General features: G+C 36.5%; 1 protein-coding gene and 2 non-coding genes across 3 annotated transcripts; 2 read left to right on the forward strand and 1 right to left on the reverse strand.

Annotated features, from left to right (window-relative positions):
* The first annotated feature begins 696 nt into the window (after window positions 1-696).
* Window positions 697-769, forward strand: TRNAR-UCU (transfer RNA arginine (anticodon UCU)). The gene has a single exon. It is a non-coding gene; the product is annotated as a tRNA-Arg (tRNA).
* A 672-nt stretch (window positions 770-1441) lies between these two features.
* On the reverse strand, window positions 1442-1514 carry TRNAR-UCU (transfer RNA arginine (anticodon UCU)). Its single transcript has one exon. It is a non-coding gene; the product is annotated as a tRNA-Arg (tRNA).
* Window positions 1515-2157: 643 nt separating this feature from the next.
* Window positions 2158-22532, forward strand: LOC138863741 (probable WRKY transcription factor protein 1). The gene is made up of 34 exons (XM_070128575.1): window positions 2158-2169; window positions 2346-2460; window positions 3086-3318; window positions 5624-5776; window positions 6710-6768; window positions 7356-7477; window positions 9734-9873; window positions 9922-10089; window positions 10196-10483; window positions 10723-10908; window positions 11073-11168; window positions 11523-11618; window positions 11854-12049; window positions 12158-12267; window positions 12523-12594; window positions 12701-12841; window positions 13672-13695; window positions 13864-13959; window positions 15498-15617; window positions 15810-15833; window positions 16089-16160; window positions 16275-16322; window positions 16648-16817; window positions 16922-17045; window positions 17142-17261; window positions 18047-18142; window positions 19014-19085; window positions 19270-19476; window positions 20618-20768; window positions 21022-21083; window positions 21274-21297; window positions 21561-21632; window positions 22107-22202; window positions 22437-22532. The coding sequence occupies exons 1-34, from the start codon at window positions 2158-2160 to the stop codon at window positions 22530-22532; spliced, it is 3861 nt and encodes a 1286-aa protein (XP_069984676.1).
* Window positions 22533-22908: the final 376 nt, after the last annotated feature.

Genomic DNA, 22908 nt, shown 5'->3' on the forward strand with positions numbered 1-22908 from the left:
AGGACATGAAAGATAAACTGACTATGAGCAGAGGAACATCGGAGACGCTATTGGTTACGCGGAATTCTGCTTCCATCTTTAATGCGACATCACTTCAGTCGGCATGAAGTTATTTTCAACAACTCAATCTGGATCCTGTATACGATCTGCTAAAAGATCTTCAGATTACTTAATATATTTATGTTAATCTATTTACAGATAATGTATACAACAGCAAAAATGCAAATTAATCTCGTTCGCCTCGGCTAATAGCTCATTTTGCAACGCATTTTTCTTTGTCACAAACAAAACAATAATGGTTAGGGAAGTACTTCATTGGTTCCCAAGAATTAAAGAATGGCTAATCTTGTATGCCATTCTGAATATGAGCTCTTGGACAGTGTAATTCGAATTACTACGTTTATTTTAACGCGTAATTCAGTAAAATAAAGTCATACCGGTCCTTTGTATGAATCCTGCCAATTGTAAATATACTGTAAACAAAATACGTAAGATTAATTTCACCAAGTTCAATCAACAGGTCACAGAATTTAATGTGGCTTAATTCACATACATTATAATAATTCAAAGCTTGCCCCATGAAGTGATTTATTTTATAAAATCATTAGCTTTCTCTAAATACATAATTCGTAGTGGTCAAGACAATGAATTATGTATTATATATGTATCAGCCAAATCCACAATAACGATAACTAAGCCCTCATGGCGCAGTGGAAAGCGCGCTGGACTTCTAATCCAGAGGTCATGGGTTCGAGTCCCGTTGAGGGTGTATGTTACTTTTCTTCATGCACACAGACACTGTAAATAAAATACCAGTCTCCCATCCCACGCGGTGCATCATTCTCTCAAATTTTCTGTTACAATATTAAGAATAACGTAAGCACCAATAAATATGCATGTGTACCTGCTTTCTAAATCAACAAAGTACATCAGTCAAATCCTAAAATATTATTCATTAAGAAGAGCCAACATTACGAGATATATCCAAACCGTAAAACAAGATATTAGTTGTCTTTTTTAACAAGTTTGATCCTTTCCCATCTTTCCCAAAGGCTCAAAAATTATTTGTTTTAAGCGGACATTTTGAAATATTTGGTTATTGACAGTTGTTGATTTTTACAAGCTTAACCTTTAATGAATAATTTGTAGTTATGTTCAATAATGATTATTGCTTAGTTTTATTTGAATATTTTGTAAAAAAAAAAAAAAAGGAACTTTGAATATACTGACCTGACGCTTTGTCTTCAAGTCTTCAAAAGTAAAATAAAGGTTACTTTCAAGCATCACGTATTATTCATTCGAAAGGATATGGTTAACTGTATTCATGCCCACCATAGTATGGGCTGAAATATTTGAAGCAAACAATGACATATGCCAAAAGGAAATTTTGTTGGAACTTAATGTACATATGATAAAATTGCAATGCAATCTCTCATACGTACACCCTCAATGGGACTTGAACCCATGACCTCTGGATTAGAAATCCAGCGCGCTTTCCACTGCGCCATGAGGGTGTTTTAAATTCTTGAAACCGAATGAGTATATATCTAAAGAAGACGATATTACCATTATCTATATATTTGGAGATCATTAATAATTTAAGACGACTGTCAGAACGCTGGGAAAATATGCTCAAAATGTAAATATCTAAACATACAGACTTATACCATTATACACAAATTTCTTTCTGGGTATTCACATAATGTAATATAAAATATTTTAGAATCGGAAACACTGAAATTGATAAAACGCTTTTCAAAATAGCATTTCCTAGTCATACTCGGGGAGGTGTAAGCGGGACTATGTGACGTTATTTATATTAGTATGAACTGCAATGCAATGGATAAAAGGAAGGTATTACTGGATGAACAACCTTGATTCACATCTTACAACATACCTTCATACTTATTACTATGTTCATAGTCAGTGCCATCTGCGAATATAGGAACACATATGACACAAGGCCGCAAATTTGTTTATACGCGTGACGTCAAAACATTTAAAAAATCCAACCTCCATTTGGGGGGTAGGATTGCCAAATGATTCGGATCACTACCAATATTTTATGGAATATTAAGTAGGCTAAGACAAACCTCAAGAATAAATTTTATCTGTTAATAATTTTTCGAGTTAGAAAACAATTCCTGGATCCAAACCATGGGCTGCATGGTTTGGATCCTTTGGTTAAAATCTCATTGAAATCTGTTCATAACTGTTAGTAACAGAAAACACAAATAGACAATAAAACAACAAACATGGGGAACACGAAAATGATCTGTATGTGGTTATATATCTTCTATACATAATTTTATATAGCCCTGTAATAGTATTTTGTCTTTTCACAGGAGTCTGAGTGTGAAAACTGGCTACGTGGCTCCGTAGTGTTAGACACCAGTGATCCGCAGATGCAAAGAGACATGTTTTATAATCCTGTGATGCCCGGACACGCTCTTGGACAGTGTAATTCGAATTACTACGTTTATTTTAACGCGTAATTCAGTAAAATAAAGTCATACCGGTCCTTTGTATGAATCCTGCCAATTGTAAATATACTGTAAACAAAATACGTAAGATTAATTTCACCAAGTTCAATCAACAGGTCACAGAATTTAATGTGGCTTAATTCACATACATTATAATAATTCAAAGCTTGTCCCATGAAGTGATTTATTTTATAAAATCATTAGCGTATGATACACGTCCGTGTTAGTTTTCCGACCAAGATTATACGTAAAACGCCATTAGAGCAACAATATTGGGAAAATAATAGATATTTATATAATGCAATGAAAAACACAATACCGTGTTGATAATATGGAAGAAAAACCCACATATACTTATATAATATACAAATATTTCGTACACGATTTGTCATGTAAAATGTATAAATAAAGAAAAGGAAAAAGATCGCGATTATTAGGTCCTTCACATTTTTACGCATAGCACATGCATTTTCTGTCCGATTTTAACGTATTATGACTCATTTTGTAGCTGAATAATAGTTCTATTACATGATGCAATAAGGATTTGCAATATTTTCATGTGCTTCTTATAAAAGTGACATTTTCACTGTATCCCTTTTTAGGGTGTCAAGATAGTTGGCTTCGGAAAATGTTCACCCCCCAAAAAAGTAAGGTTGACTTCAAAAAATGGCTTCTGCATATTATGGTAGTATGGCAGTTCTATTCAGATATGAAAGCACAATGGTCTTACGGTTTTTGTTTGGATTTTAAATATAAAAAAGGCCAATGTAGGCCAAAACACACGAAAAATTACTGCCACACTATACAAAAGAGTTTGAGAAACTGTTACGTGCTGGTAATGACCGGAATACTTCGGAATGCAGGTAGACAATTATGGTTTAGGAAGATTATACTTCTCCCTTTAATTTTTCATACCATGTAAACTTAGAAAAAAAAATCCTGGATTAAACTATGGTCCGCATCACCACCAAAGTGCAATAAGCGTCAAAGTTAGGTTAAAACACACGTTTGGTTAAAATCTCATTAAAATGCTCATAACTTTTAGAAGTATCAGAAAACACAAAGAAATAAGGAAACAACAACAACAACAAAAACAAGAAACAAACGGAGGTAATAACATAAATAAACAAAAGGTCATAGGGTACACGAAAATGATCTATATGTGCTTATATGCCTTATATACGTACTTTTACATCGCCATGTAATTGTATTTCGTCTTTCCACGGGGTCTGAGTGTGAAAGTTGGCCATGCGAGCCCGTAGAGCTAAACGCCAGTAATCCGCAGATGCAAAGAGATATGTCTCATAAAACTGTGACGCCCGGCCGCGCTGAGGAAAGGACCCGTATGATACATGTCCGACTGAAGAACTGGTTTTTAACTAATATTATACGTTGAAAACAATCATTACAGCAATAATAGGTAAATAATGGATAATTATATCATATACAAGTAATTCGTTCATGATTTGTCATGTATAATGTATAAAGAATGAAAAGGAAAAAGATCGCGATTATTAGGTCCTTCACATTTTTACACATAGCACATGTATTTTTAGTCCAATTTTAACGTCTTATGGCTCATTTTGTAGCTGAATAATAGATCTATTATATGATGCAATAAGAATATGCAATATTTTCATGTGCTTCTTATAAAAGTGACATATTTTCACAGTATCCCTTTTTAGGGTGTTGAGATAGTGGGCTTCGGAAAATATTCACCCCACAAAAAAATAAGGTTGACTTCTAAAAAACGGCTTCAACATATTATAGTAGAATGACAGTTCTATTCAGATATGAAATCACAATAATCGTACGATTTTTCTTGGATTTTAGATACATTTAAAAAAATGGTCAATGTAGGCCAAAACACACGAAAAATTACTGCCACCCTGCTACACTAAACGAAAGATTTTGAGAAACTGTTATGTGCTGGTAATGTCTGGAATACTTCGGAATGTAGGTAGATGATAGACATTTATGGTTTAGCGTCAAAGTTAGGTTAAAACACACGTTTGGTTAAAATCTCATTAAAATGTTCATAACTTTTAGAAGTATCAGAAAACACACACACACACACAAACAAGAAACAAACGGAGGTAACAACATAAAAAAACAAAAGGTCATAGGGTACACGGAAATTATCTGTATGTGCTTATATACCTTATATACGTACTTTTACATCGCCATGTAATTGTATTTCGTCTTTCCACGGGGTCTTTTTTTTAGTTTAGTCCTTTATTTACCACCCTGGCTAACTGCACAGGCGTGGGCAAGCTGTAGTACATTTGATACATGGTCAAAGCATTATATAATAGTATTACAGTGTAAATCTAGATCATAAAATTATTACGGTCTAAAATATATCATTTAAAGGAGAAGAACGATCAGTAATTTATCTACTCATCTGTCAAGCCGGCATACGGCTTCGGCGTGGAAAGGCAATGTAACATTTGATATGTGGTCATGTGATACTACATTCCAAATTTAGGATATAACATAATTATATCTTCTAAGACATCAGATGATATGAAGTAGTTACATAGTTCTCCATACCTCATGCTAGGTGGTCTGAAAGGCTGTATTACATGGCACTCTGAGATATAATGTACAAGTGTTCGCTTATATTCTTCATTGCATAATTTACACTTCGTTTCTTCAACATTACAGGCTGTACTGACCTTCCAGTACAATCTATATCCCAGCCTGATTCTTGCGGTCACAATATCACACTGTCTTGTTCTTGTTTTGTATAAACCATAGATGAAAACATCTTGCATAAACCTGTCATAGTGCTTTATGCTACAGCTTTCAGGCCGTTGAGAATTAATCAAGTCAGACAAGTCCTCTTTGAAGGAAGTTTTAATGATGTGTGAAATCCTAGCAAGAGGTACTCCAAGATCTATATCAACACTTTGCTTGTCACATGCTGATTTTGCTAGGCGGTCAGCATGATCATGCCTGGGGATTCCAACATGCGATGGTATCCACACAAAACGTATATCATGGCCTCGTTCTTTTGCACGATACACATTTATCCTTATGTCATTTGCAATATTTCCTGCACCTTTGTCTAGTGTGTTCAATGCCTGGAGAGCACTCTGTGAGTCGCAGAAAATGACTCCTGAGCCTTGACTTAATAGAAATTCGGTGGCTATGAGCATTCCTGCCAACTCAGTTTGCGTAGTGCTAGCCCAGTCATGAACCCGCCTACAGTCCTGGTGCTGCATAATATTGTTTTTATATACGACAAAAGCGCATCCTGCTCTACTCCCAGACTGCAAGGATCCATCAGTGTAGCATTCATACGCATTGGGCATAGTTTCAAGGTGCTCATTGATAATTGCTAAAGCATACTGCTTAAGTACAGCAGGGGGGACACTGTCTTTTTTTGGGGCAGTCGTATAAAATACACTTAGGTCCGACATTTTCCACGGTGGAGCAGAACGTCCATGTAGGGTCTTAGTTATGGATATGTTCAACTGAGACAAGTGCTTACATGTTACTTGTTGCCATGGATTTGAATTTGAATCGATGTTGCCATTCAAAGTTAGCTCCACTATTCTATATTTTAGTTGTCTTTGGAACTCTGTACAATAGAGGGGTTCTCTTATTGCTTTGACGCTAAATGTGGTGTTTATGTATAATATTCTTTCATAGACAGACGGCAAATTAAGTTCTGATCTCAGATTCACAATCCTCGTTGTCTTAGGGGCACCGAGAATAAGCCTCATGGCCTCATTTTGTACAATTTCTAAACTAGCCAACTCTGATTCCTTGTATAATACTAGGTGCAATGCATAATCTATGACCGACCGTATGTATGACAGGTAAAAGAGTCTAGCAATATTGACATTAATACCATGGTCTTTGCCGACAAGTGTCCTAAGTGGCTTCAGACGTTCCCACAGCCTTTTCTTCAGGTTTTGTATGAACGCTGCATCATTAACAGCCACCCCGAGATATTTGTATTGGTGACAGAGATCTAACTCAACGTCATTGATGTGAAACCTTGGCAGAGGGATTGTTTTAGGGTTAAGTGCCTTGGTTTTTTCAGTCGATATTATCAAGCCACACTCTGTAGCCCTTGCTGAAAGCACATCAAGGATCTGTTGCATTCTCTCCTCGGATGAGGATTTAATGCAAATATCATCGGCATAGCAAATAATGGAGTCACTGCCCTCAAGTGGTATATCGCCTAGTAATCTATGCATAAGGATGTTAAATAGCATGGGACTAAGTACGCCTCCCTGAGGTGTCTGAGTGTGAAAGTTGGCCATGCGAGCCCGTAGAGTTAAACGCCAGTAATCCGCAGATGCAAAGAGATGTGTTTCATAATACTGTGACGCCCGGCCGCTCTGAGGAAAGGACCCGTATGATACATGTCCGACTGAAGAACTGTTTTTTCAACCAATATTATACGCTAAAAAAAAAAAAAAAAAACATTACAGCAACAATAATAGGTAAATAATGGATAATTATATCATATACAAGTAATTCGTACATGATTTGTCATGTATAATGTATAAATAATGAAAAGGAAAAAGAGCGCGATTATTAGGTCCTTCACCTTTTTACACATGGCACATGTATTTTCAGTCGAATTTTAACGTCTTATGGCTCATTTTGTAGCTGAATAATATATCTATTATATGATGCAATATGAATATGCAATATTTTGATGTGCTTCTCATAAAAGTGACATATTTTCACAGTATCCCTTTTTAGGGTGTTGAGATAGTGGGCTTCGGAAAATATTCACCCCACAAAAAATAAGGTTGACTTCTAAAAAACAGCTTCAACATATTATAGTAGAATGACAGTTCTATTCAGATATGAAATCACAATAATCGTACGATTTTTCTTGGATTTTAGATACATTTTAAAAATGGTCAATGTAGACCAAAACACACGAAAAATTACTGCCACCCTGCTACACTATACGAAAGATTTTGAGAAACTGTTATGTGCTGGTAATGTCTGGAATACTTCGGAATGTAGGTAGATGATAGACATTTATGGTTTAGGGAGATTATGCTTCTCCCTTTAATTTGACATACCTTAAATATTGTGAAGAGAGAGGGAGAGAGAGAGAAAATGTAGGAAGCGGATTTTTCGATTTTTTCCTGTGCTTCTTGTTAAAGAAATATATATATATATATATATATATATATATATATATATATATATATATATATATATATATATATATATATGTATGTATGTAAATAACGTCTTTTTCAGACCCGGTCAAATATTTCTTTAAAAAAAGTCGAAATCCAAAAAATACTTCTTACATTCCCTAGATAAAGGATGATTCTATATATTAAAGTCAGAATGACCTTAGCTTTTTTTGTGATTCGAGTTATTTTCTGAAAAATGGTCAATTTTATTTTTTTCTACAGTGATTTTTTTTTCTGTAATTCGAAAACTGTTCGGGTGATTTCGAAAAAAAAATGTACCGCAGAGATCAGGCTACGGTCCAAATAAAAGGGTGTGAAGTTCATAAAAATCGACAAGAAAAATCTAACAATAATAATAAATAAATAAACAACAAAAAACGATCCCCCAAATGCCACAAAACTAGGTTCGTATAAATCGCTATCTTCCATGAAGATTTTCGTCTACCTCCATGCATTTATATTGCGAGTCTTTGCAAATTTATTAAATGTATGTAATTGCACTTTTGTTTCTTGAAGTTTCCTTTATACTTGAAGGTGTATCTTAGTTCCTTCCTAGATATTTCCCATCTTTAAAGTGGAACAGCGCAGTAATAAATAGAGATATTGAACCTGTAAAGATTACAGAAAGTGATACACTGCTTGGTTGTAAAATTCGATATAAACTTGTTAAACAAATGATTAAATCCTTAATGAGAGTCGACTCATGGCCTCTGGATTAGAGTTCCAGCAAGCTTTCCACTATATATACACATATATGTATGTGTATATATATGTATGAAATACATGTATATGTATATATATATATAAATATAATATATATATGCATATGTATATATATCATATATGTATATATATTTATATATATCATATGTATATATATACATATATATATGTATATATATATATATATATATATATAATGTATATATATATCATATATTCATATATATATCATATATTCATATATATATATCATATATTCATATATATATATATATATATATATATATTCATATATGTATATATATATTCATATATATATATATTCATATATATGTATATATATATTCATTATATATATATTCATTATATATATATATATATTCATATATATATATATTCATTATATATATATATATATATATATATATATATATATATATATATATATATATATATATATATATGTATATATATAAGTGTGTGTGTATATATATTTTATATATATATATATATATTACATATATATATATATGAATATAAATATTTATAAATACACACATATATATATATATATATTTGTTTTTGTTTATATATTCATACATATATATATATATCTTTATATATGCATATATATATATATATATATATATATATATATATATATATATATATATATATATATATATATATGTACATATATATGAATGGAAAAAGCACTACCGCGTTAAACCATGACAAACAATCCGAATGCACAAACTAGTTTGCCATAAAAGAAAACGTTTTAATAGTAAAAACAGACATGGAAATAATGTTTTGGCTATGAACATCTACAGGCCACCTGCAAACGTTATATGACGCATGTTAAACAAAGGGCAGCATCTAGACGGGTTAATGTCGTGGCTACAAAATTTGTCCACATACTCAAAGAATTATTGACTATTATTATCATATGATAGCCAGGTAAGTAAAGCATATGAGAGCCAGGTAAGCAAAGCAAATAAGAGCCAGGTAAGTAAAGCAAATGAGAACCAGGTAAATGAAGCAAATGAGCGCCAGGTAAGTAAAGTAAATGAGAGCTAGGTAAGGAAAGCAAATGAGGGCCAGGTAAGTAAAGCAAATGAAAGCCAGGTAAGTAAAGCAAATGTGGGCCAGGTAAGTAAATTAAGTAAGTAAGTAATAAAGTGCCAAGTAAGATACGTGAATACCAAAAACTAAATATTTTAGAAATGAATTGATATTTTAACTAAGACTTTCGGCTTAAGAGAGTAATGTAAAGGCGAGAAAACGGGCACATCTATAGAGAATTTTGTCTGTGTGACACTAGCGCTTCTTAATCTTAATCATGAGGTAAATCAACTGAGTGCCAAGTGAATAAAACAAATGAGCGCCAGGTAAGTACAGCAAATGAGGGCCAGGTAAGTACAGCAAATGAGGGCCAGGTAAGTACAGCAAATGAGGGCCAGGTAAGTACAGCAAATGAGGGCCAGGTAAGTACAGCAAATTAGGACCAGGTAAGTACAGCAAATAATGGCCAGGTAAGTAAAGCAAATAATGGCCATGTAAGTACGGCAAATAATGGCCATGTAAGTACGGCAAATAATGGCCATGTAAGTACGGCAAATGAGGGCCAGGTACGTAAAGCAATTAAGGGCCATGTAGATACAGCAAATGAGGGTCAGGAAAGTAAAGTTAACAAGGGCCACGTAAGTAAAGCAAATAAGGGCTAGATAAACGCAACAAATGAGGGCCAGGTAAATAAAGAAAAGAAGGGCCAGGTCAGTGAAGCAAATAAGATCATATGACAGCCAGGTAAGTAAAGCAAATGAGAGCCAGGTAAGTAAAGTAAATGAGAGCCAGGTAAGTAGAGCAAATGAGAGCCAGGTAAGTAAAGCAAATGAGGGCAAAGTAAGCAAATCAAATGACAGTCAGGTAAGTGAAGCAAATGCGGTCCAGGTAAATAAAGCAAATATGGGCCAGGTAAGTACAGAAAATGGGGGCCAGGTACGAAGGGAAAATAAGACCCAGGAAAGTAAAGCAAATGAGGTCCAGGTAAATATAGCAAACGACAGCCAGGTAAGTACAGCAAATAAGCGCCAGGTAAGTAAAGCAAATGAGGGCCAGGTAAATAAAACAAATGAGAGGTAGGTACGTAAAACAAATGAGGGCCAGGAAAGTAAAGTAAAAAAGGGCTTGGTAACTAAAGCAAATGAGGGTTAGGTAAATATGGCAAAAAAGAGCCAGTTAAGTAAAGCATATGAGAGCCATTTAAGTAAAGCAAATGAGGACCAGGTACGTAGAGCAAATGAACTCCAGGTAAGTAAAACAATAAATCCCAGGTAAGGGCAGCAAATGAAGTTCAGGTAAATAAAGCAAATGAGAGTCACGCAAGTAAAGCAAATAAGAGCCAGGTAAGTAAATTAAGGGCCAGAAAAGTAAAGCAAATAAAGCCACTAAGTAAAGCAAATAATGGCGAGGTAAGTAAATCAAATGAGGGCCATATACGTGAGGCAAATAAGATCCAGGTAAGTAAATCAAATGAGGGCCAGGTAAGACAAATAAGATCCAGGTATGTAGATCAAATGAGGGCCAGCTACGCAAAGCAAATGAAGTCTAGGTAAGTAAAGCAAATGAGGGCCACGTAAGTAAAGCAAATGAGGGCCAGGTAACTAAATTTAAAAAGGTCCAGGTAAGTAAAGTAAATGAGCACCAGATAAGTACAGAAAATGAGAGCCAAAAAAGTAAAGCAAATGAGGGCCAGGTAAGTAAAGGGAATGAGGGCCAGGTAAGTAAAGCAAATCAGAGCCATGTAAGCAAATAAATGAAGGCCAGGTAAGTAAAGCAAATAAGGGCTATGTAAGTACAGCAAATGAGGGCCAGGTAAGTAAAGCAAAAAAGGGCTAGGTAAGTAAAGCAAATGAGGGCCAGGTAAGTAAAGGGAATGAGGGCCAGGTAAGTAAAGCAAATCAGAGCCATGTAAGTAAAGCAAATGAAGGCCAGGTAAGTAAAGCAAATAAGGGTTAGGTATGTAAAGGAAATGAGGGCCACGTAAGTAATGCAAATAAGGGCTAGGTAAGTAGAGCAAATAACGACCAGGTAAGTAAAGTAAATTAGTGTAAGTTAAGCAAATGAGGGCCAGGTATGTAAATCAAATGAGAATCAGGTAAGGAAAGTAAATGAGGGTCAGGTAAGCAAAGCAAATGAGGGCCAGGTAAATATAGCGAATGAGAGCCAGGCAAGTAAAGCAAAATAGGGTCAGGTATGTAGAGTAAATAAGGGCCAGGTAAGTATAATAAATAAGGGCCAGGTAAGTATAGCAAATGAGAGACAGGTAAGTAAAGCAAATTAGGGCCAGATAAGTAAAGTAAATAAGGGTCAGGTAAGTAAATCAGATCCAGGTAAGTTTAGCAAATGAGACCTAGGTAAATAAAGCAAATGAGTGCCAGGTAAGTTAAGGAACTGAGGGCTAGGTAGGTAAAGTAAATAAGGGCCAAGTAAGTAAAGCAAATGAGGGTCAGGTAATTAAGGCAAATGAGAGCCAGGTATGGAAAGCAAATAAAGGCCAGGAAATTAAAGCAAATGAGAGCCAGGTATATAAAGCAAATGAGGGTCAGGTAAGTAAGGCAAATGTGGACCACGTAAGTAAAGCAAATAAGGGCCACATAAGTAAAGCAAATGAGCCCCAGAAAATGAGGGCCAGGTAAGTAAAATAAGATCCAGATAAGTACAGAAAATGAGGGCCAAGTAAGTAAAATAAGATCCTGGTAAATACAGAAAATGAGAGCCAGGTAAGTAAAGCAAACGAGGGCCAGGTAAGTAAAGCAAATGAGGGCCAAGTAACTAAAGCAAATGGGGACCAGGTAAGGAAAGCAAATAAGGGCCAGGTAAGTAAAGCAAATGAGCTAGGTAAGTAAAGCAAATGAGGGCCAGGTAAGTAAAGCAAATGAGGGTCAGGTAAGGAAAAAAGGGACACGCAATTTAAGCAAATAAGGGCCAGGTAAATAAAACAAATGAGAGCCAGGTATGTAAAACAAATGAGGGTCAGGTAAGTAAGGCAAATAACGGCCACATAAGTAAAGCAAATAAGTGTCAGGTAAGTAAAGCAAATGAGAGCCAGGTATGTAAAACAAATGAGTCAGGTAAGTATGGCAAATGAGGGCCACATAAGTAAAGCAAATAAGGGCCAGTTAAGTCCAGAAAATGAAGACCAGGTAAGTAAAGCAAATAAGGTCCAGGAATCCAGGATCCAGGAAATCAAATGAGTACCAGTTAATTACAGCAAATGAGAGCCAGGTAACTAAAGTAAATTAGAACCAGGTAAATGCAAGTAAAGGTCAGGTAAGTAAAGCAAAGAAAGGCCAGGTAAGTAAAGCAAATGAGAGCCAGGTAGGTAAAGCAAACGAGAGCCATGTAAGTAAAGCAAATGAGGGCCAGTTAAGGAAAACAAATGACGGTCAGGTAAATAAAGCACATAGGTAAGTAAAGCAAATGAGAGGTAAATAAAGCAAGTGAGAGCAGAGGTAAGTACAGAAAATGAGAGCCAGGTAATTAAAGAAATGAGGACCAGGTAAGTAAAGCAAATAAGGGCTTGGTAACTAAAGCAAATACGGGCTAGGTAAGTAAAGTAAATAAGGGCTAAGTAAGTAAAGCAAATTAGAGCCAGGTAAGTAAAGCAAATAAGGCCTAGGTAAGTAAAGCAAGTGAGGGCCACATAAATAAAACAAATAAGGGCAAGGTAAGTAAAGGAAGTGAGGGCCAGGTAAGTAAAGCAAATAAAGGCTAGGTAACTAAAGCAAATACGGGCTAGGTAAGTAAAGTAAATAAAGGCAAAGTAAGTAAAGCAAATGAGGCCCATGTAAGTAAAGCAAATAAGGGCTACATAAGTCCAGAAAATTAGGGCCAGGTAAATGATACAAATAAGGGCTAGGTAAGTAAAGAAAATAAGGGCCAAGTAAGTAAAGTAAATAAGGGCTAGGTCAGTATAGGAAATGGGGGCCAGTTGAGTAAAGCAAATAAGGGTCAGGTAAGTACAGCAAATTAGAGCCAGGTAAGTATAGCAAATGAGAGCCAGGTAAGTAAAGGAAATGAGGGCCAGGTAAGTATAGCAAATGAAAGCCAGGTAAGTAAAGCAGATTAGAGCCAGGTAAGTAATGCAATTAAGGTCCAGGTAAGTAAAGCAAAATGAGAGCCAGGTAAGTAAAGCAAAAGAATGCCAGGAAAGTAAAGCAAATAAGGGCTAGGCAAGTAAAGCAAATGAGGGCTAGGTAAGCATAGCAAATGAGAAACAGGTAAATATAGGAAATGAGAGCCAGGTAAGTAAAGTAAATAAGGGACAGGTAAGTAGGGCAAAAAAAGGACACGTAATTAAAGCAAATAATGGCCAGGCAATTAAAACAATTGAGAAACAGGTATGTAAAGCAAATGAGGGTCAGGTAAGCAAGGCAAATAAGGGCCACATAAGTAAAGCAAATTAGAGCCAGGTAAGTAAAGGAAATGAGGACCAGATAAGTAATACAGATGAGGGCCAGGTAAGTATAGCAAATGAGAAACAGGTATATAAAGGAAATGAGAGCCAGGTAAGTAAAGTAAATAAGGGACAGATAAGTAAAGTAAAAGAGGGTCAGGTAAGGCAAATAAGGGCCACGTAAGTAAGGCAAATAAGGGCTATGTAAGTAAAACAAATGAGGGCAGCGTAAATATAATAAGATCCAGGTAAGTACAGAAAATGAGGTCCAGTAAGTAAAGGAAATGGAAGCCAAATAAGTAAAGACGATGCTTGCGAGGTAAGTAAAGGAAAAGGGGGTCAGGTAAATAAATCAAATAAGCCCTAGGTGAGTACAGAAAATGAAGACAAGGTAAGTAAAGCAAATAAGATCCAGGTAAGTAAATTAAACGAGTGCCAATTAATTACAGAAAATGAAGGCTAGGTAAGTAAAGCAAATAAGGGCTAGGTAAATAAAGCAATTAAGGGCAAGGTAAGAAAAGCAAATAAGGGCTATGGAAATAAAGCAAATAAGGGCTAAGTAAGTACAGCAAATGAGGGCCAGGTAAGTAGAGCAAATAAAGGCTAGGTAAGTAATGTAAATGAGGGCCACGTAAGTAAAAGAAATAAGGGCTAGGTATGTAAAGCAAATGAGGGCTAGTTAAGTCAATGAAATAAGGATAAGGTAAGTAAAGCAAATAAAGGCTAGGTAAATAAAGCAAATAAGGGTCAGGTAAGTACAGAAAATGAGAGCCAGGTAAGTAATGCAAATAAAGGCTAGGTAAGTAAAGTATACTAGGGCCAGGCAAGTGAAGCAAATAAGGGCTACATAAGAAAAATAAATTAGGACCAGGTAAGTAATGCAAATATGGGCTAGGTAAGTAAAGCAAATGTGGGCCAGGTAAGTAATGCAAATAAAGGCTAAGCAAATAAACCAAATAACTGCTAGGAAAGTAAATTGAATAAGCGCTAGGTAAATAAAGCAAATGGAGGCCAGGTAAATAAAGCAAATAAGGGTCAGGTAAGTAAAGCAAATAAGGGTTAGGTAAGTAAAATAAATAAGGGCCAGGTATGTAAAGTGAATAAGGGCTAGGTAAGTAAAGCAAATAAAGACTAGGCAAGTAATCAAGGGTCAGGAAAATACAGTAAAAATGAGCCAGGTAAATAAAGCAAATTAGGGCCAGGTAAGTAAAGCAAATGAGGGCCAGGTAAGTAAAGCAAATGAGAGCTAGGTAAGTAAAACAAATTAGTGCCAGGTAAGTAAAGCAAATGCTAAGTAATGCGAATTAGGGACACGTAAGTAATGCAAATAAGTAAATAAGGGCCAGGTAAGTAAAGTAAATAAGGGCTAGGTAAGTAAAGCAAATGGGGGCCAGGTAGGTAAAGTAAATAAAGGCCAGGTAAGTAAAGGAAATAAGGGTCAGGTAAGTAAAGCAAATAAGGGTCAGGTAAGTAAAGTAAATTAGGGCCAGGTAAATAAAGCAAATAAGAGTCAGGTAAGTACAGGAAATAAGAGCCAGGTAAGTAAATCAAATTAGGGCCAGGTAAGTAAATCAAATGAGGGCCAGGTAAGTAAAATAAGATCCAGGTAAATAAAGCAAATGAGGGCCAGGTAAGTAAAATAGTATCCAGGCAAGTAAAGCAAATGAGGACCAGGTACGTAAAGCAAATGAGAACCAGGTAAGGAAAGCAAATGAGGTCCAAGTAAGATTAGGAAATGAGGGCCAGGTAAGTATAGGAAATGAGCCCCAGGTAAGTAAGGCAAATTAGGGCCAGGTAAGTAAACCGAATGAAGGCCAGGTAAGTAAATCAAATGAGAGCTAGATAAGTAAAGTACATGAAGGCCACGTAAGTAAAGTAAATAAGGGCTAGGTAAATAAAGCAAATGAGAGTCGGGTAAGTACATGACATGAGAGCCATGTAAGTAAACCAAATTAGGGCCAGGTAAGTAAATCAAATGGGGGCCAGGTAAGTAAAATAAGATCCAGGTAAGTAAATAAATGAGGGCCAGGTAAGTAAAATAGTATCCAGGCAAGTAAAGCAAATGAGAACCAGGTAAGTTTAGGAAATGAGGGCCAGGTAAGTAAAGCAAATGTGGGCCAGGTAAGTAAAACAAATAAGGGCTACGTAAGTAAAGCAAATTAGAGTCAGGTAAGTATAGCAAATGGATGTTAGGTAAGTAAAGCAAATGAGAGCTAGGTAAGTAAAGTAAATGAGGGCCAGGTAAGTAAAGCAAGTGAAGTCCTGGTAAGTAAAGCAAATGAGAGCCATGTAAGTAAAACAAATGAGGGCCAGGTAAGTAAATCAAGTGAGCCAGATAAGTAAAGTAAATGAGTGCCACGTAAGTAAAGCAAATAAGGACCAAGTAAAGCATATAAGGGCTAGATAAGTAAAGTAAATGAATTCCAGGTAAGTAAACGAAATGAGAGCCAGGTAAGTAAAGGAAATGAGGACCAGGTAAGTTAAAACAAATATATATATATATATATATATATATATATATATATAGAGAGAGAGAGAGAGAGAGAAAGAGAGCCAGGTAAGTAAAGGAAGTGAGAGGTAAGTACGGTAAATGAGGGCCAGGTAAGTAAAGCTAATAAAAGCCCGGTAAAGTAAAGCATACAAGGGCCAGTCAAGCAAAACATATAACGGAATAGGTCAGGTGTATAACGTAAGGAAAACCCAGGTAAGTAAGAAAGTCAATGTCAGTAAATTAGTAAAAAACGTGCAACGTAAGATAATTTAATACCAAGTAAGGACTTTTAATGTAATTTTATCTAAGACTTTCGGCTTAGGAGAGTCACTCAACGAAGATATGGGTTATCAATGCAAGAAAAGGGGAGAAAACGGGCACATTTATAGAGAATGTTGTCAACAGGATACAATAGCGCTTTTGAATATTAATCACCAGGCATATTCATTGAGTGCCAAAATAAAGAAAATGAACACCAGGTGAGAAAAGCAAATAATTAAACAAATTGAGGGTCATGTAAATACAGCAAATGAGGGTCAGGTAAGTAAAGCAAATGAAGCCAAGTAAGTAAAGCAACTGAGAGCCAGGTAAGTAAAGCAAATAAGGGCCAGGTAAGTAAAGCAAATGAGGGCCAGGTAAGTAAAGCTAATGGGAGCCAGGTAAGTAATGCAAATGAGGGCTATGTAAGTAAAGTAAATGAGGGTCAGGTAAGCAAAGTAAATGAGGGTCAGGTAAATAAAGCAAATAATATCCAGGCAAGTAAAATAAATGAGGGCCAGGTAAGTAAAGGAAATCAGAACTAGGTAAGGGAAGCAAATGAGGGCCAGGTAAGTAAAGGAAATGAGGGCCAGGTAAGTAAAGCAAATGAGGGTCAGGTAAATAAAGCAAATAAGGCCCAGTTGCGTAAAGCAAATGAGCACCAAGTAAGTACAGAAAATGAGGGCTAGGTAAGTAATATAAGATCCAGGCAAATACAGAAAATGTGAGCCAGGCAAGTAAAGCATATAACGGGTAGGTAAGAAAAGCAAACGAGGGCTAGGTAACTAAAGCAAATAAGGGTTAAGTAAAATAAATAAATAAATAAATAAATAAAGGTAAGATATGTAAGAGAAATGAGGACCAGGTAAGTAAAGCAAATAAGAGCAAGGTAAGTAAAGGAAATGAGATTCATATTAGTAAAGCAAATAAAGGCCAGGTAAGTAAAGCAAATGAGGGCCAGGTAAGTGAAACAAATACGGGTTAGGTAAATAGCGCAAATAAGGGTTAGGTAAGTAAAGCAAACGAGGGCCAGGTAAGTAGTGCAAATAAGGGCTAGGTATGTAAAGCAAATAGGGGCCAGGTAAGTAAAGTAAATAAGGATCAGGTAAGTACAGCAGATGAGACCCAGGTAAGTAAAGCAAATTAGAGCCAGGTAAGTAAATCAAATGAGAACCAGGGAAGGAAAGCAAATTAGGGCCAGGTAAGTAAAGAAAATGAGGACCAGGTAAGTATAGCAAACGAGAGACAGGTAAGTAAAGTAAATTAGGGCCAGGTAAGTAAAGTAAATGAGGTCCAGGTAAGTAAAATAAGATCCAGGAAAGTAAAACAAATAAGAGCCAGGTAAGTAAAGTAAATGAGAGGAAGGTAAGAAAAGCAAAGGAGTGCTAGAAAATGAGGGGCAGATAAGTACAGAATATGAGGGCTAGTAAGTAAAGTAAATGAGAGCCAGATAAGTAAAGCAAAAGAGGGCGAGGTAAGTAAAGCAAATGAGGGTCAGGTAAGTAAAGCAAATAAGCGCCAGGTAAGTACAGAAAATGAAGACCAGGTAAGTAAAGCAAATAACATCCAGGTAACTAAATCAAATGAGTGCCAGTTAATTACAGGAAATGAGGGCCATGTAACCATATCAAATTAGAACTAGAAGTAAATACATTAAGTGAAGGTCAGGTAAAACAAAGAATGGCCAGGTAAGTAAAGCAAATGAGAGCCAGGTAAGTAAAGCAAACGAGAGTCAGGTAAGTAAAGCAAATGAAGGCCAAGTAAGTAAAACAAATGACGGTTAGGTAAATAAAACGTATAAGGGCCAGGTAAGTAAAGGAAATGAGAGTAGAGGTAAGTACAGAAAATGAGGAACAGATAAGTAAAGCAAATAAGGGCTAGGTAAATAAAGCAAATAAGGGCTAGGTAAGTAAAGGAAATAAGGGCCAGGTAAGTCAAGCAAATGAAGGCTAGGTAAGTAAAGAAAATAAGGGCTAGGTAAGGAAAGCAAATGAGGGCCAGGTAAGTAAAGCAAATAAGCTTAGCTAAGTAAAGAAAATAAGGGCTACCTAAGTAAAATAAATTAGGGCCAGGTAAGTAAAGTAAATAAGGGCTAGGTAACTAAAGGAAATGAGGGCCAGGTAAGTACAGCAAATGAGGGCTAGATAATTAAAGAAAATAAGGGCTACATAAGTAAAGAAAATAAGGGCTAGGTAAGTAAAGGAAATGAGGGCCAGGTAAGTACAGCAAATGAGGGCTAGATAATTAAAGAAAATAAGGGCTACATAAGTAAAGCAAATAAGGGCTAGGTAAGTAAAGCAAACGAGGGCCAGGTAAGTAAAGCAAATAAAGGCAAGGAAAGTAAAACAATGAGGGCCAGGTAAGTAAAGCGAATAAGGGCTAGATAAATAAAGAAAATAAGGGCTACATAGGACCAGGTAAGTAATGCAAATAAGGGCGAGGTAAATAAAGCAAATAGGGGCCAGTTAAGTAAAGCAAATAAGGATCAGGTAAGTACAGAAAATTAGAGCCAGGTAAAACAAATTAGGATCAGGTAAGTAAAGCAAATGAGGGTCAGGTAAGTAAAATACGATCCAGGTAAGTAAAGCAAATGAGAGCCAGGTAAGTAAAGCAAATGAGGTACAGGTAAGTAAAGCAAATAAGGGCTAGGTAAGTAAAGCAAATGTGGGCCAGGTAAGTATAGGAAATGAAAGTCAGGTAAGTAAAGCAGATGAGGGCCAGGTAAGTAAAGCCTATAATGGCCAGATAAGTAAAACAAATGAATTCAAGATAAGTAAGCCAAATGAGAGTCAGCTAGGTACAGTAGATAAGGGCCAGTTAAGTAAAGTTATTAAAATCCCGGTAAATAAAGCATATGAGGGCAATCCAAAGCATATAAAGGTACAACGTAAAGAAGAAAGAAATGGAATAGGTAAGGAGTATAACGTAAGGAAAGCCCAGGGGCCGGATTCTCAAAAGAGCCTTAAGTTAAGGCGCGCTGGAGGCCTTAACCGTCCTGCGGCGACCTAAGTTAAGGCCCGTCAAAGGCGCCGTATCTCGGACTTAGCTTCGTATGCTCAAACGTTTCTTAAGGCGCTTTATCACTGCCTTAAGTCCCGCAGCGCCGCAAATCACTTCAGGCGTCGGATCTTAGGTGGCCAATCACAGCTGGCGTTTCAGGCGGTTCTTGGGGTATCTTGACCAATCACAAGCCGTAAATGCCAATCAGCTGATTTCGTAAACACAACGCTGTGTCCAGCCCGTGGTATGATATAACTTTTAAACAAAATTGGTATTATTGAAAATGCAACCCCACACCTAATTTAATTATTCTGATCTTACCCCGTGATAGTACACATCATTCTAAGAATTTGCCTCTATACCATTTTCTGCGCAAATTGATAATAACGGTGTTACAGAGGGTATAAAATTTACGATTTCCAGGAGCCGCAATAAGCTTATGCCTCCTACGCCGCGACAAATGGCAAAAAGTAGTTACGAGTGACGGAAAATCAGACTGAATTGTAGCGGATGAAGTGGGCAAGGGAAATCATATGAGCCAATTAGATTCGAGCGTGAACGGGATGTGAACATAGACGCTCAGTAGAACCAATCAGATATGGAATAGGACATCACGTGGCAAAAGAAATGTGTCAATATACTATGTTTGCTAGTATTCTACCGATATATCTCGAAATTACTCCCCAAATTAACTGATATGTATCATGCCCTCCCCAGCTATCGGGGCCGATACCGTAGTTATACTTCGTTTGCGAAGGAAATGAGCGCTAGATTCGCTCGAAACACGGCGAAAGCTATTACAAAATTATTCTATTCACCCCAAAAACGGTGTGTAGTTCCATCTATCGTGGAAAGCAAATTACAGTTATGTTGGAATACTACATTTGTTGCCGTATCTAGTAGTCCACAATTGGTTTATGTACACCTAATGACACTATAATTGAGTAAACTACAAATTGTAATGTATTAATTGTTCTAGGGCTGAAAAATGTAATTTATGCTTCGCCGTAACTCGCTAAAGCTGCTTTTCCCCTGCCTTAACCAAGGGCGCCTTAACTCATGCCAATATGGCGGTTTCCTTGCTCTGTGCATGGGCCGTAAGATCGCTAGCCGTAAGTTAAGGCGCCATATCTCCTTAAGGCGCCTTAACGCGTTTGAGAATCCGGCCCCTGGTAAGTAAGAAAGTCAATGTCAGTAAATCAGTAAAAACGTGCAACGTAAGAAAAGTGAATACCAAAGGACTTTAAATGTTATTTTATCTAAGACTTTCGGCTTAGGAGTCACTCAACGAGGATATGGGTTACCAATGCAAAAAGAAAAAAAAAAAAAAGGGGAGAAAACGGGCACTTATGTAGAGAATGTTGTCCACGGGATACAATAGCGCTTTTGAATATTAATCACCAACTGAGGATCATATAAGTACAGAAAATGAGTGCCAGGTAAGTAAAGCAAATGGGAGCCAGGTAAGTAAAGCAAATAAGGGCCAGGTAAGTAAAGCAAATGTGTCAGGTAAGTAAAGCAAATGAGGGCCAGGTAAGTAAAGCAAAAGGGGAGCCAGGTAAGTAAAGTAATGAGAGTCAGGTAAGCCAAGCAAATGAGGGCCAGGTAAATAAAGCAAATCAGATCCAGCTAAGTAAAGTAAATGAAGGTCATGTAAGTAAACCAAATGAGAACTAGGTAAGTAAAGCAAATGAGAGCCAGGTAAGTAATGCAAATGAGGGCTAGGTAAGTAAAGCAAATGAGCGCCAGGTAAGTAAAGCAATAGTGAGCCAGGTAAGTAAAGCAAATAAGGGCCAGGTAAGTAAAGCAAATGAGCGCCAGGTAAGTAAAGCCAATGAGAGTCAGGTAAATAAACAAAAGAGGGTCAGGCAAATAAAACAAATAAGATCCAGGTAAGTAAAGTAAATGTGGGCCAGCTAAGTTAAGCAAATAGAAGCCAGATAAGTAAAGCAAATAAAGGCCAGGTAAGTAAAGGAAATGAGCGCCAAGTAAGTGAAGCAAATGAGGGTCAGGTAAGTAATGTAAATGAGGGTCAGGTAAGTAAAGCAAATAAATGTCAGGTAAGTAAAACAAATGTGGGTCAGGTAAGTAAAGCAAATAAGTCAGGTAAGTACAGAAAATGAGGGCCAGGTAAGTAAAGCAAATGATGGCTAGGTAAATAAAGTAAATGAGGGTCAGGTAAATAAAACAAAAGAGGGTCAGGTAAATAAAGCAAATAAGATCCAGGAAAGTAAAGGAAATGTTGGCCAGGTAAGTAAAGAAAATTAAAACTAGTTAAGTAAAGCAAATGAGAGCCAGGTAAGTAAAGGAAATAAGGGCCAGGTAAGTAAAGCAAATGAATGTTAGGTAAGTAAAGCAAACGAGAGCCAGGTACGCAAAGCAAATAAGGGCCAGGTAAGTAAAGCAAATGAGCGCTAGGTAAGTAAAGCAATTAAGGACCAGGTAAACAGAGCAAATGAGGGCCTGATAAATCTATTGAGGGCCAAGTAAATAAGGCAAATGAATGCCAGGTGGGTAAAGCAAGTGAGCGCCAGGTAAGTACAGCAACTGAGGGCCAGGTAAGTAAATTAAATGAGAGCCAGGTAAATAAAGCAAATTGGGGTCAGGTAAGTAAAGCAAATGAGAGCAAGTACAGCAAATAAGAGACAGGTAAGCAAAGTAAATGAGGGTCAGGTAAGAAGGATAGCCAACTTGAGTGTGCCAGGTAACGCTGTTGGGTACAAAGAAAAGAAAACAGGTCAGGTGTATAATGTAAGAAAGGCGACTAAAGTAATTCAGTAAACAGAGTTTTAGATAAGTGAACATTAAGTAAGGAATTTAAGTATCATTACTACTTAAAGACCTCCGGCAAGGAGAGTCATTCAACGAGGATACGACTTACCAATGTAGAAAAAGATGAGAAAACGGTCACATCTATGAAAAATGTCCGCAGATGACACTGCAAATATGGGCCAGGTAAGTACAGCAAATGAGTCCCATGTAAGTAAAGTAAAGAAAGGCCAGGTAAGTAAAGCAAATGAGCGCCAGGTAAAGTAAGTAAAGCATATAAGGGCCACATCAAATGTGAGCCACTTAAATAAATCAAACGAGAGTCACGTAAGTAAAGCAAATAAGGGCCAGGTAAGTAAAGCAAAGAAGGGCCAGGTAAGGAAAGCAAATGAGCGCCAGGTAAATAAAGCAAATAAGGTAACGCTGTTGGGTACAAAGAAAACAAAACAAAACAAAACAGGTAAGGTGTATAATGCAAGAAAGGCGACGTAACTCATTAAACAGAGTGTTAGGTAAGTGAGATAAGTGAACACTACGTAAGGA

The sequence above is a fragment of the Penaeus vannamei genome, chromosome 13 (assembly GCF_042767895.1).
Source record: "Penaeus vannamei isolate JL-2024 chromosome 13, ASM4276789v1, whole genome shotgun sequence".
In the NCBI taxonomy this organism is placed as follows: domain Eukaryota; kingdom Metazoa; phylum Arthropoda; class Malacostraca; order Decapoda; family Penaeidae; genus Penaeus; species Penaeus vannamei.

Excerpts from the sequence above, each read along its gene's own strand:
- LOC138863741 (XM_070128575.1), top strand. Across the intron at positions 9,874-9,921 it reads GTACAGCAAATGAGGGCCAG|GTAAGTAAAGCAAATAATGG; the intron begins GTAAGTACAGCA and ends AATAATGGCCAG. Across the intron at positions 13,960-15,497 it reads ATAAAGGAAATGAGAGCCAG|GCAAGTAAAGCAAATGAGGA; the intron begins GTAAGTAAAGTA and ends AATAGTATCCAG.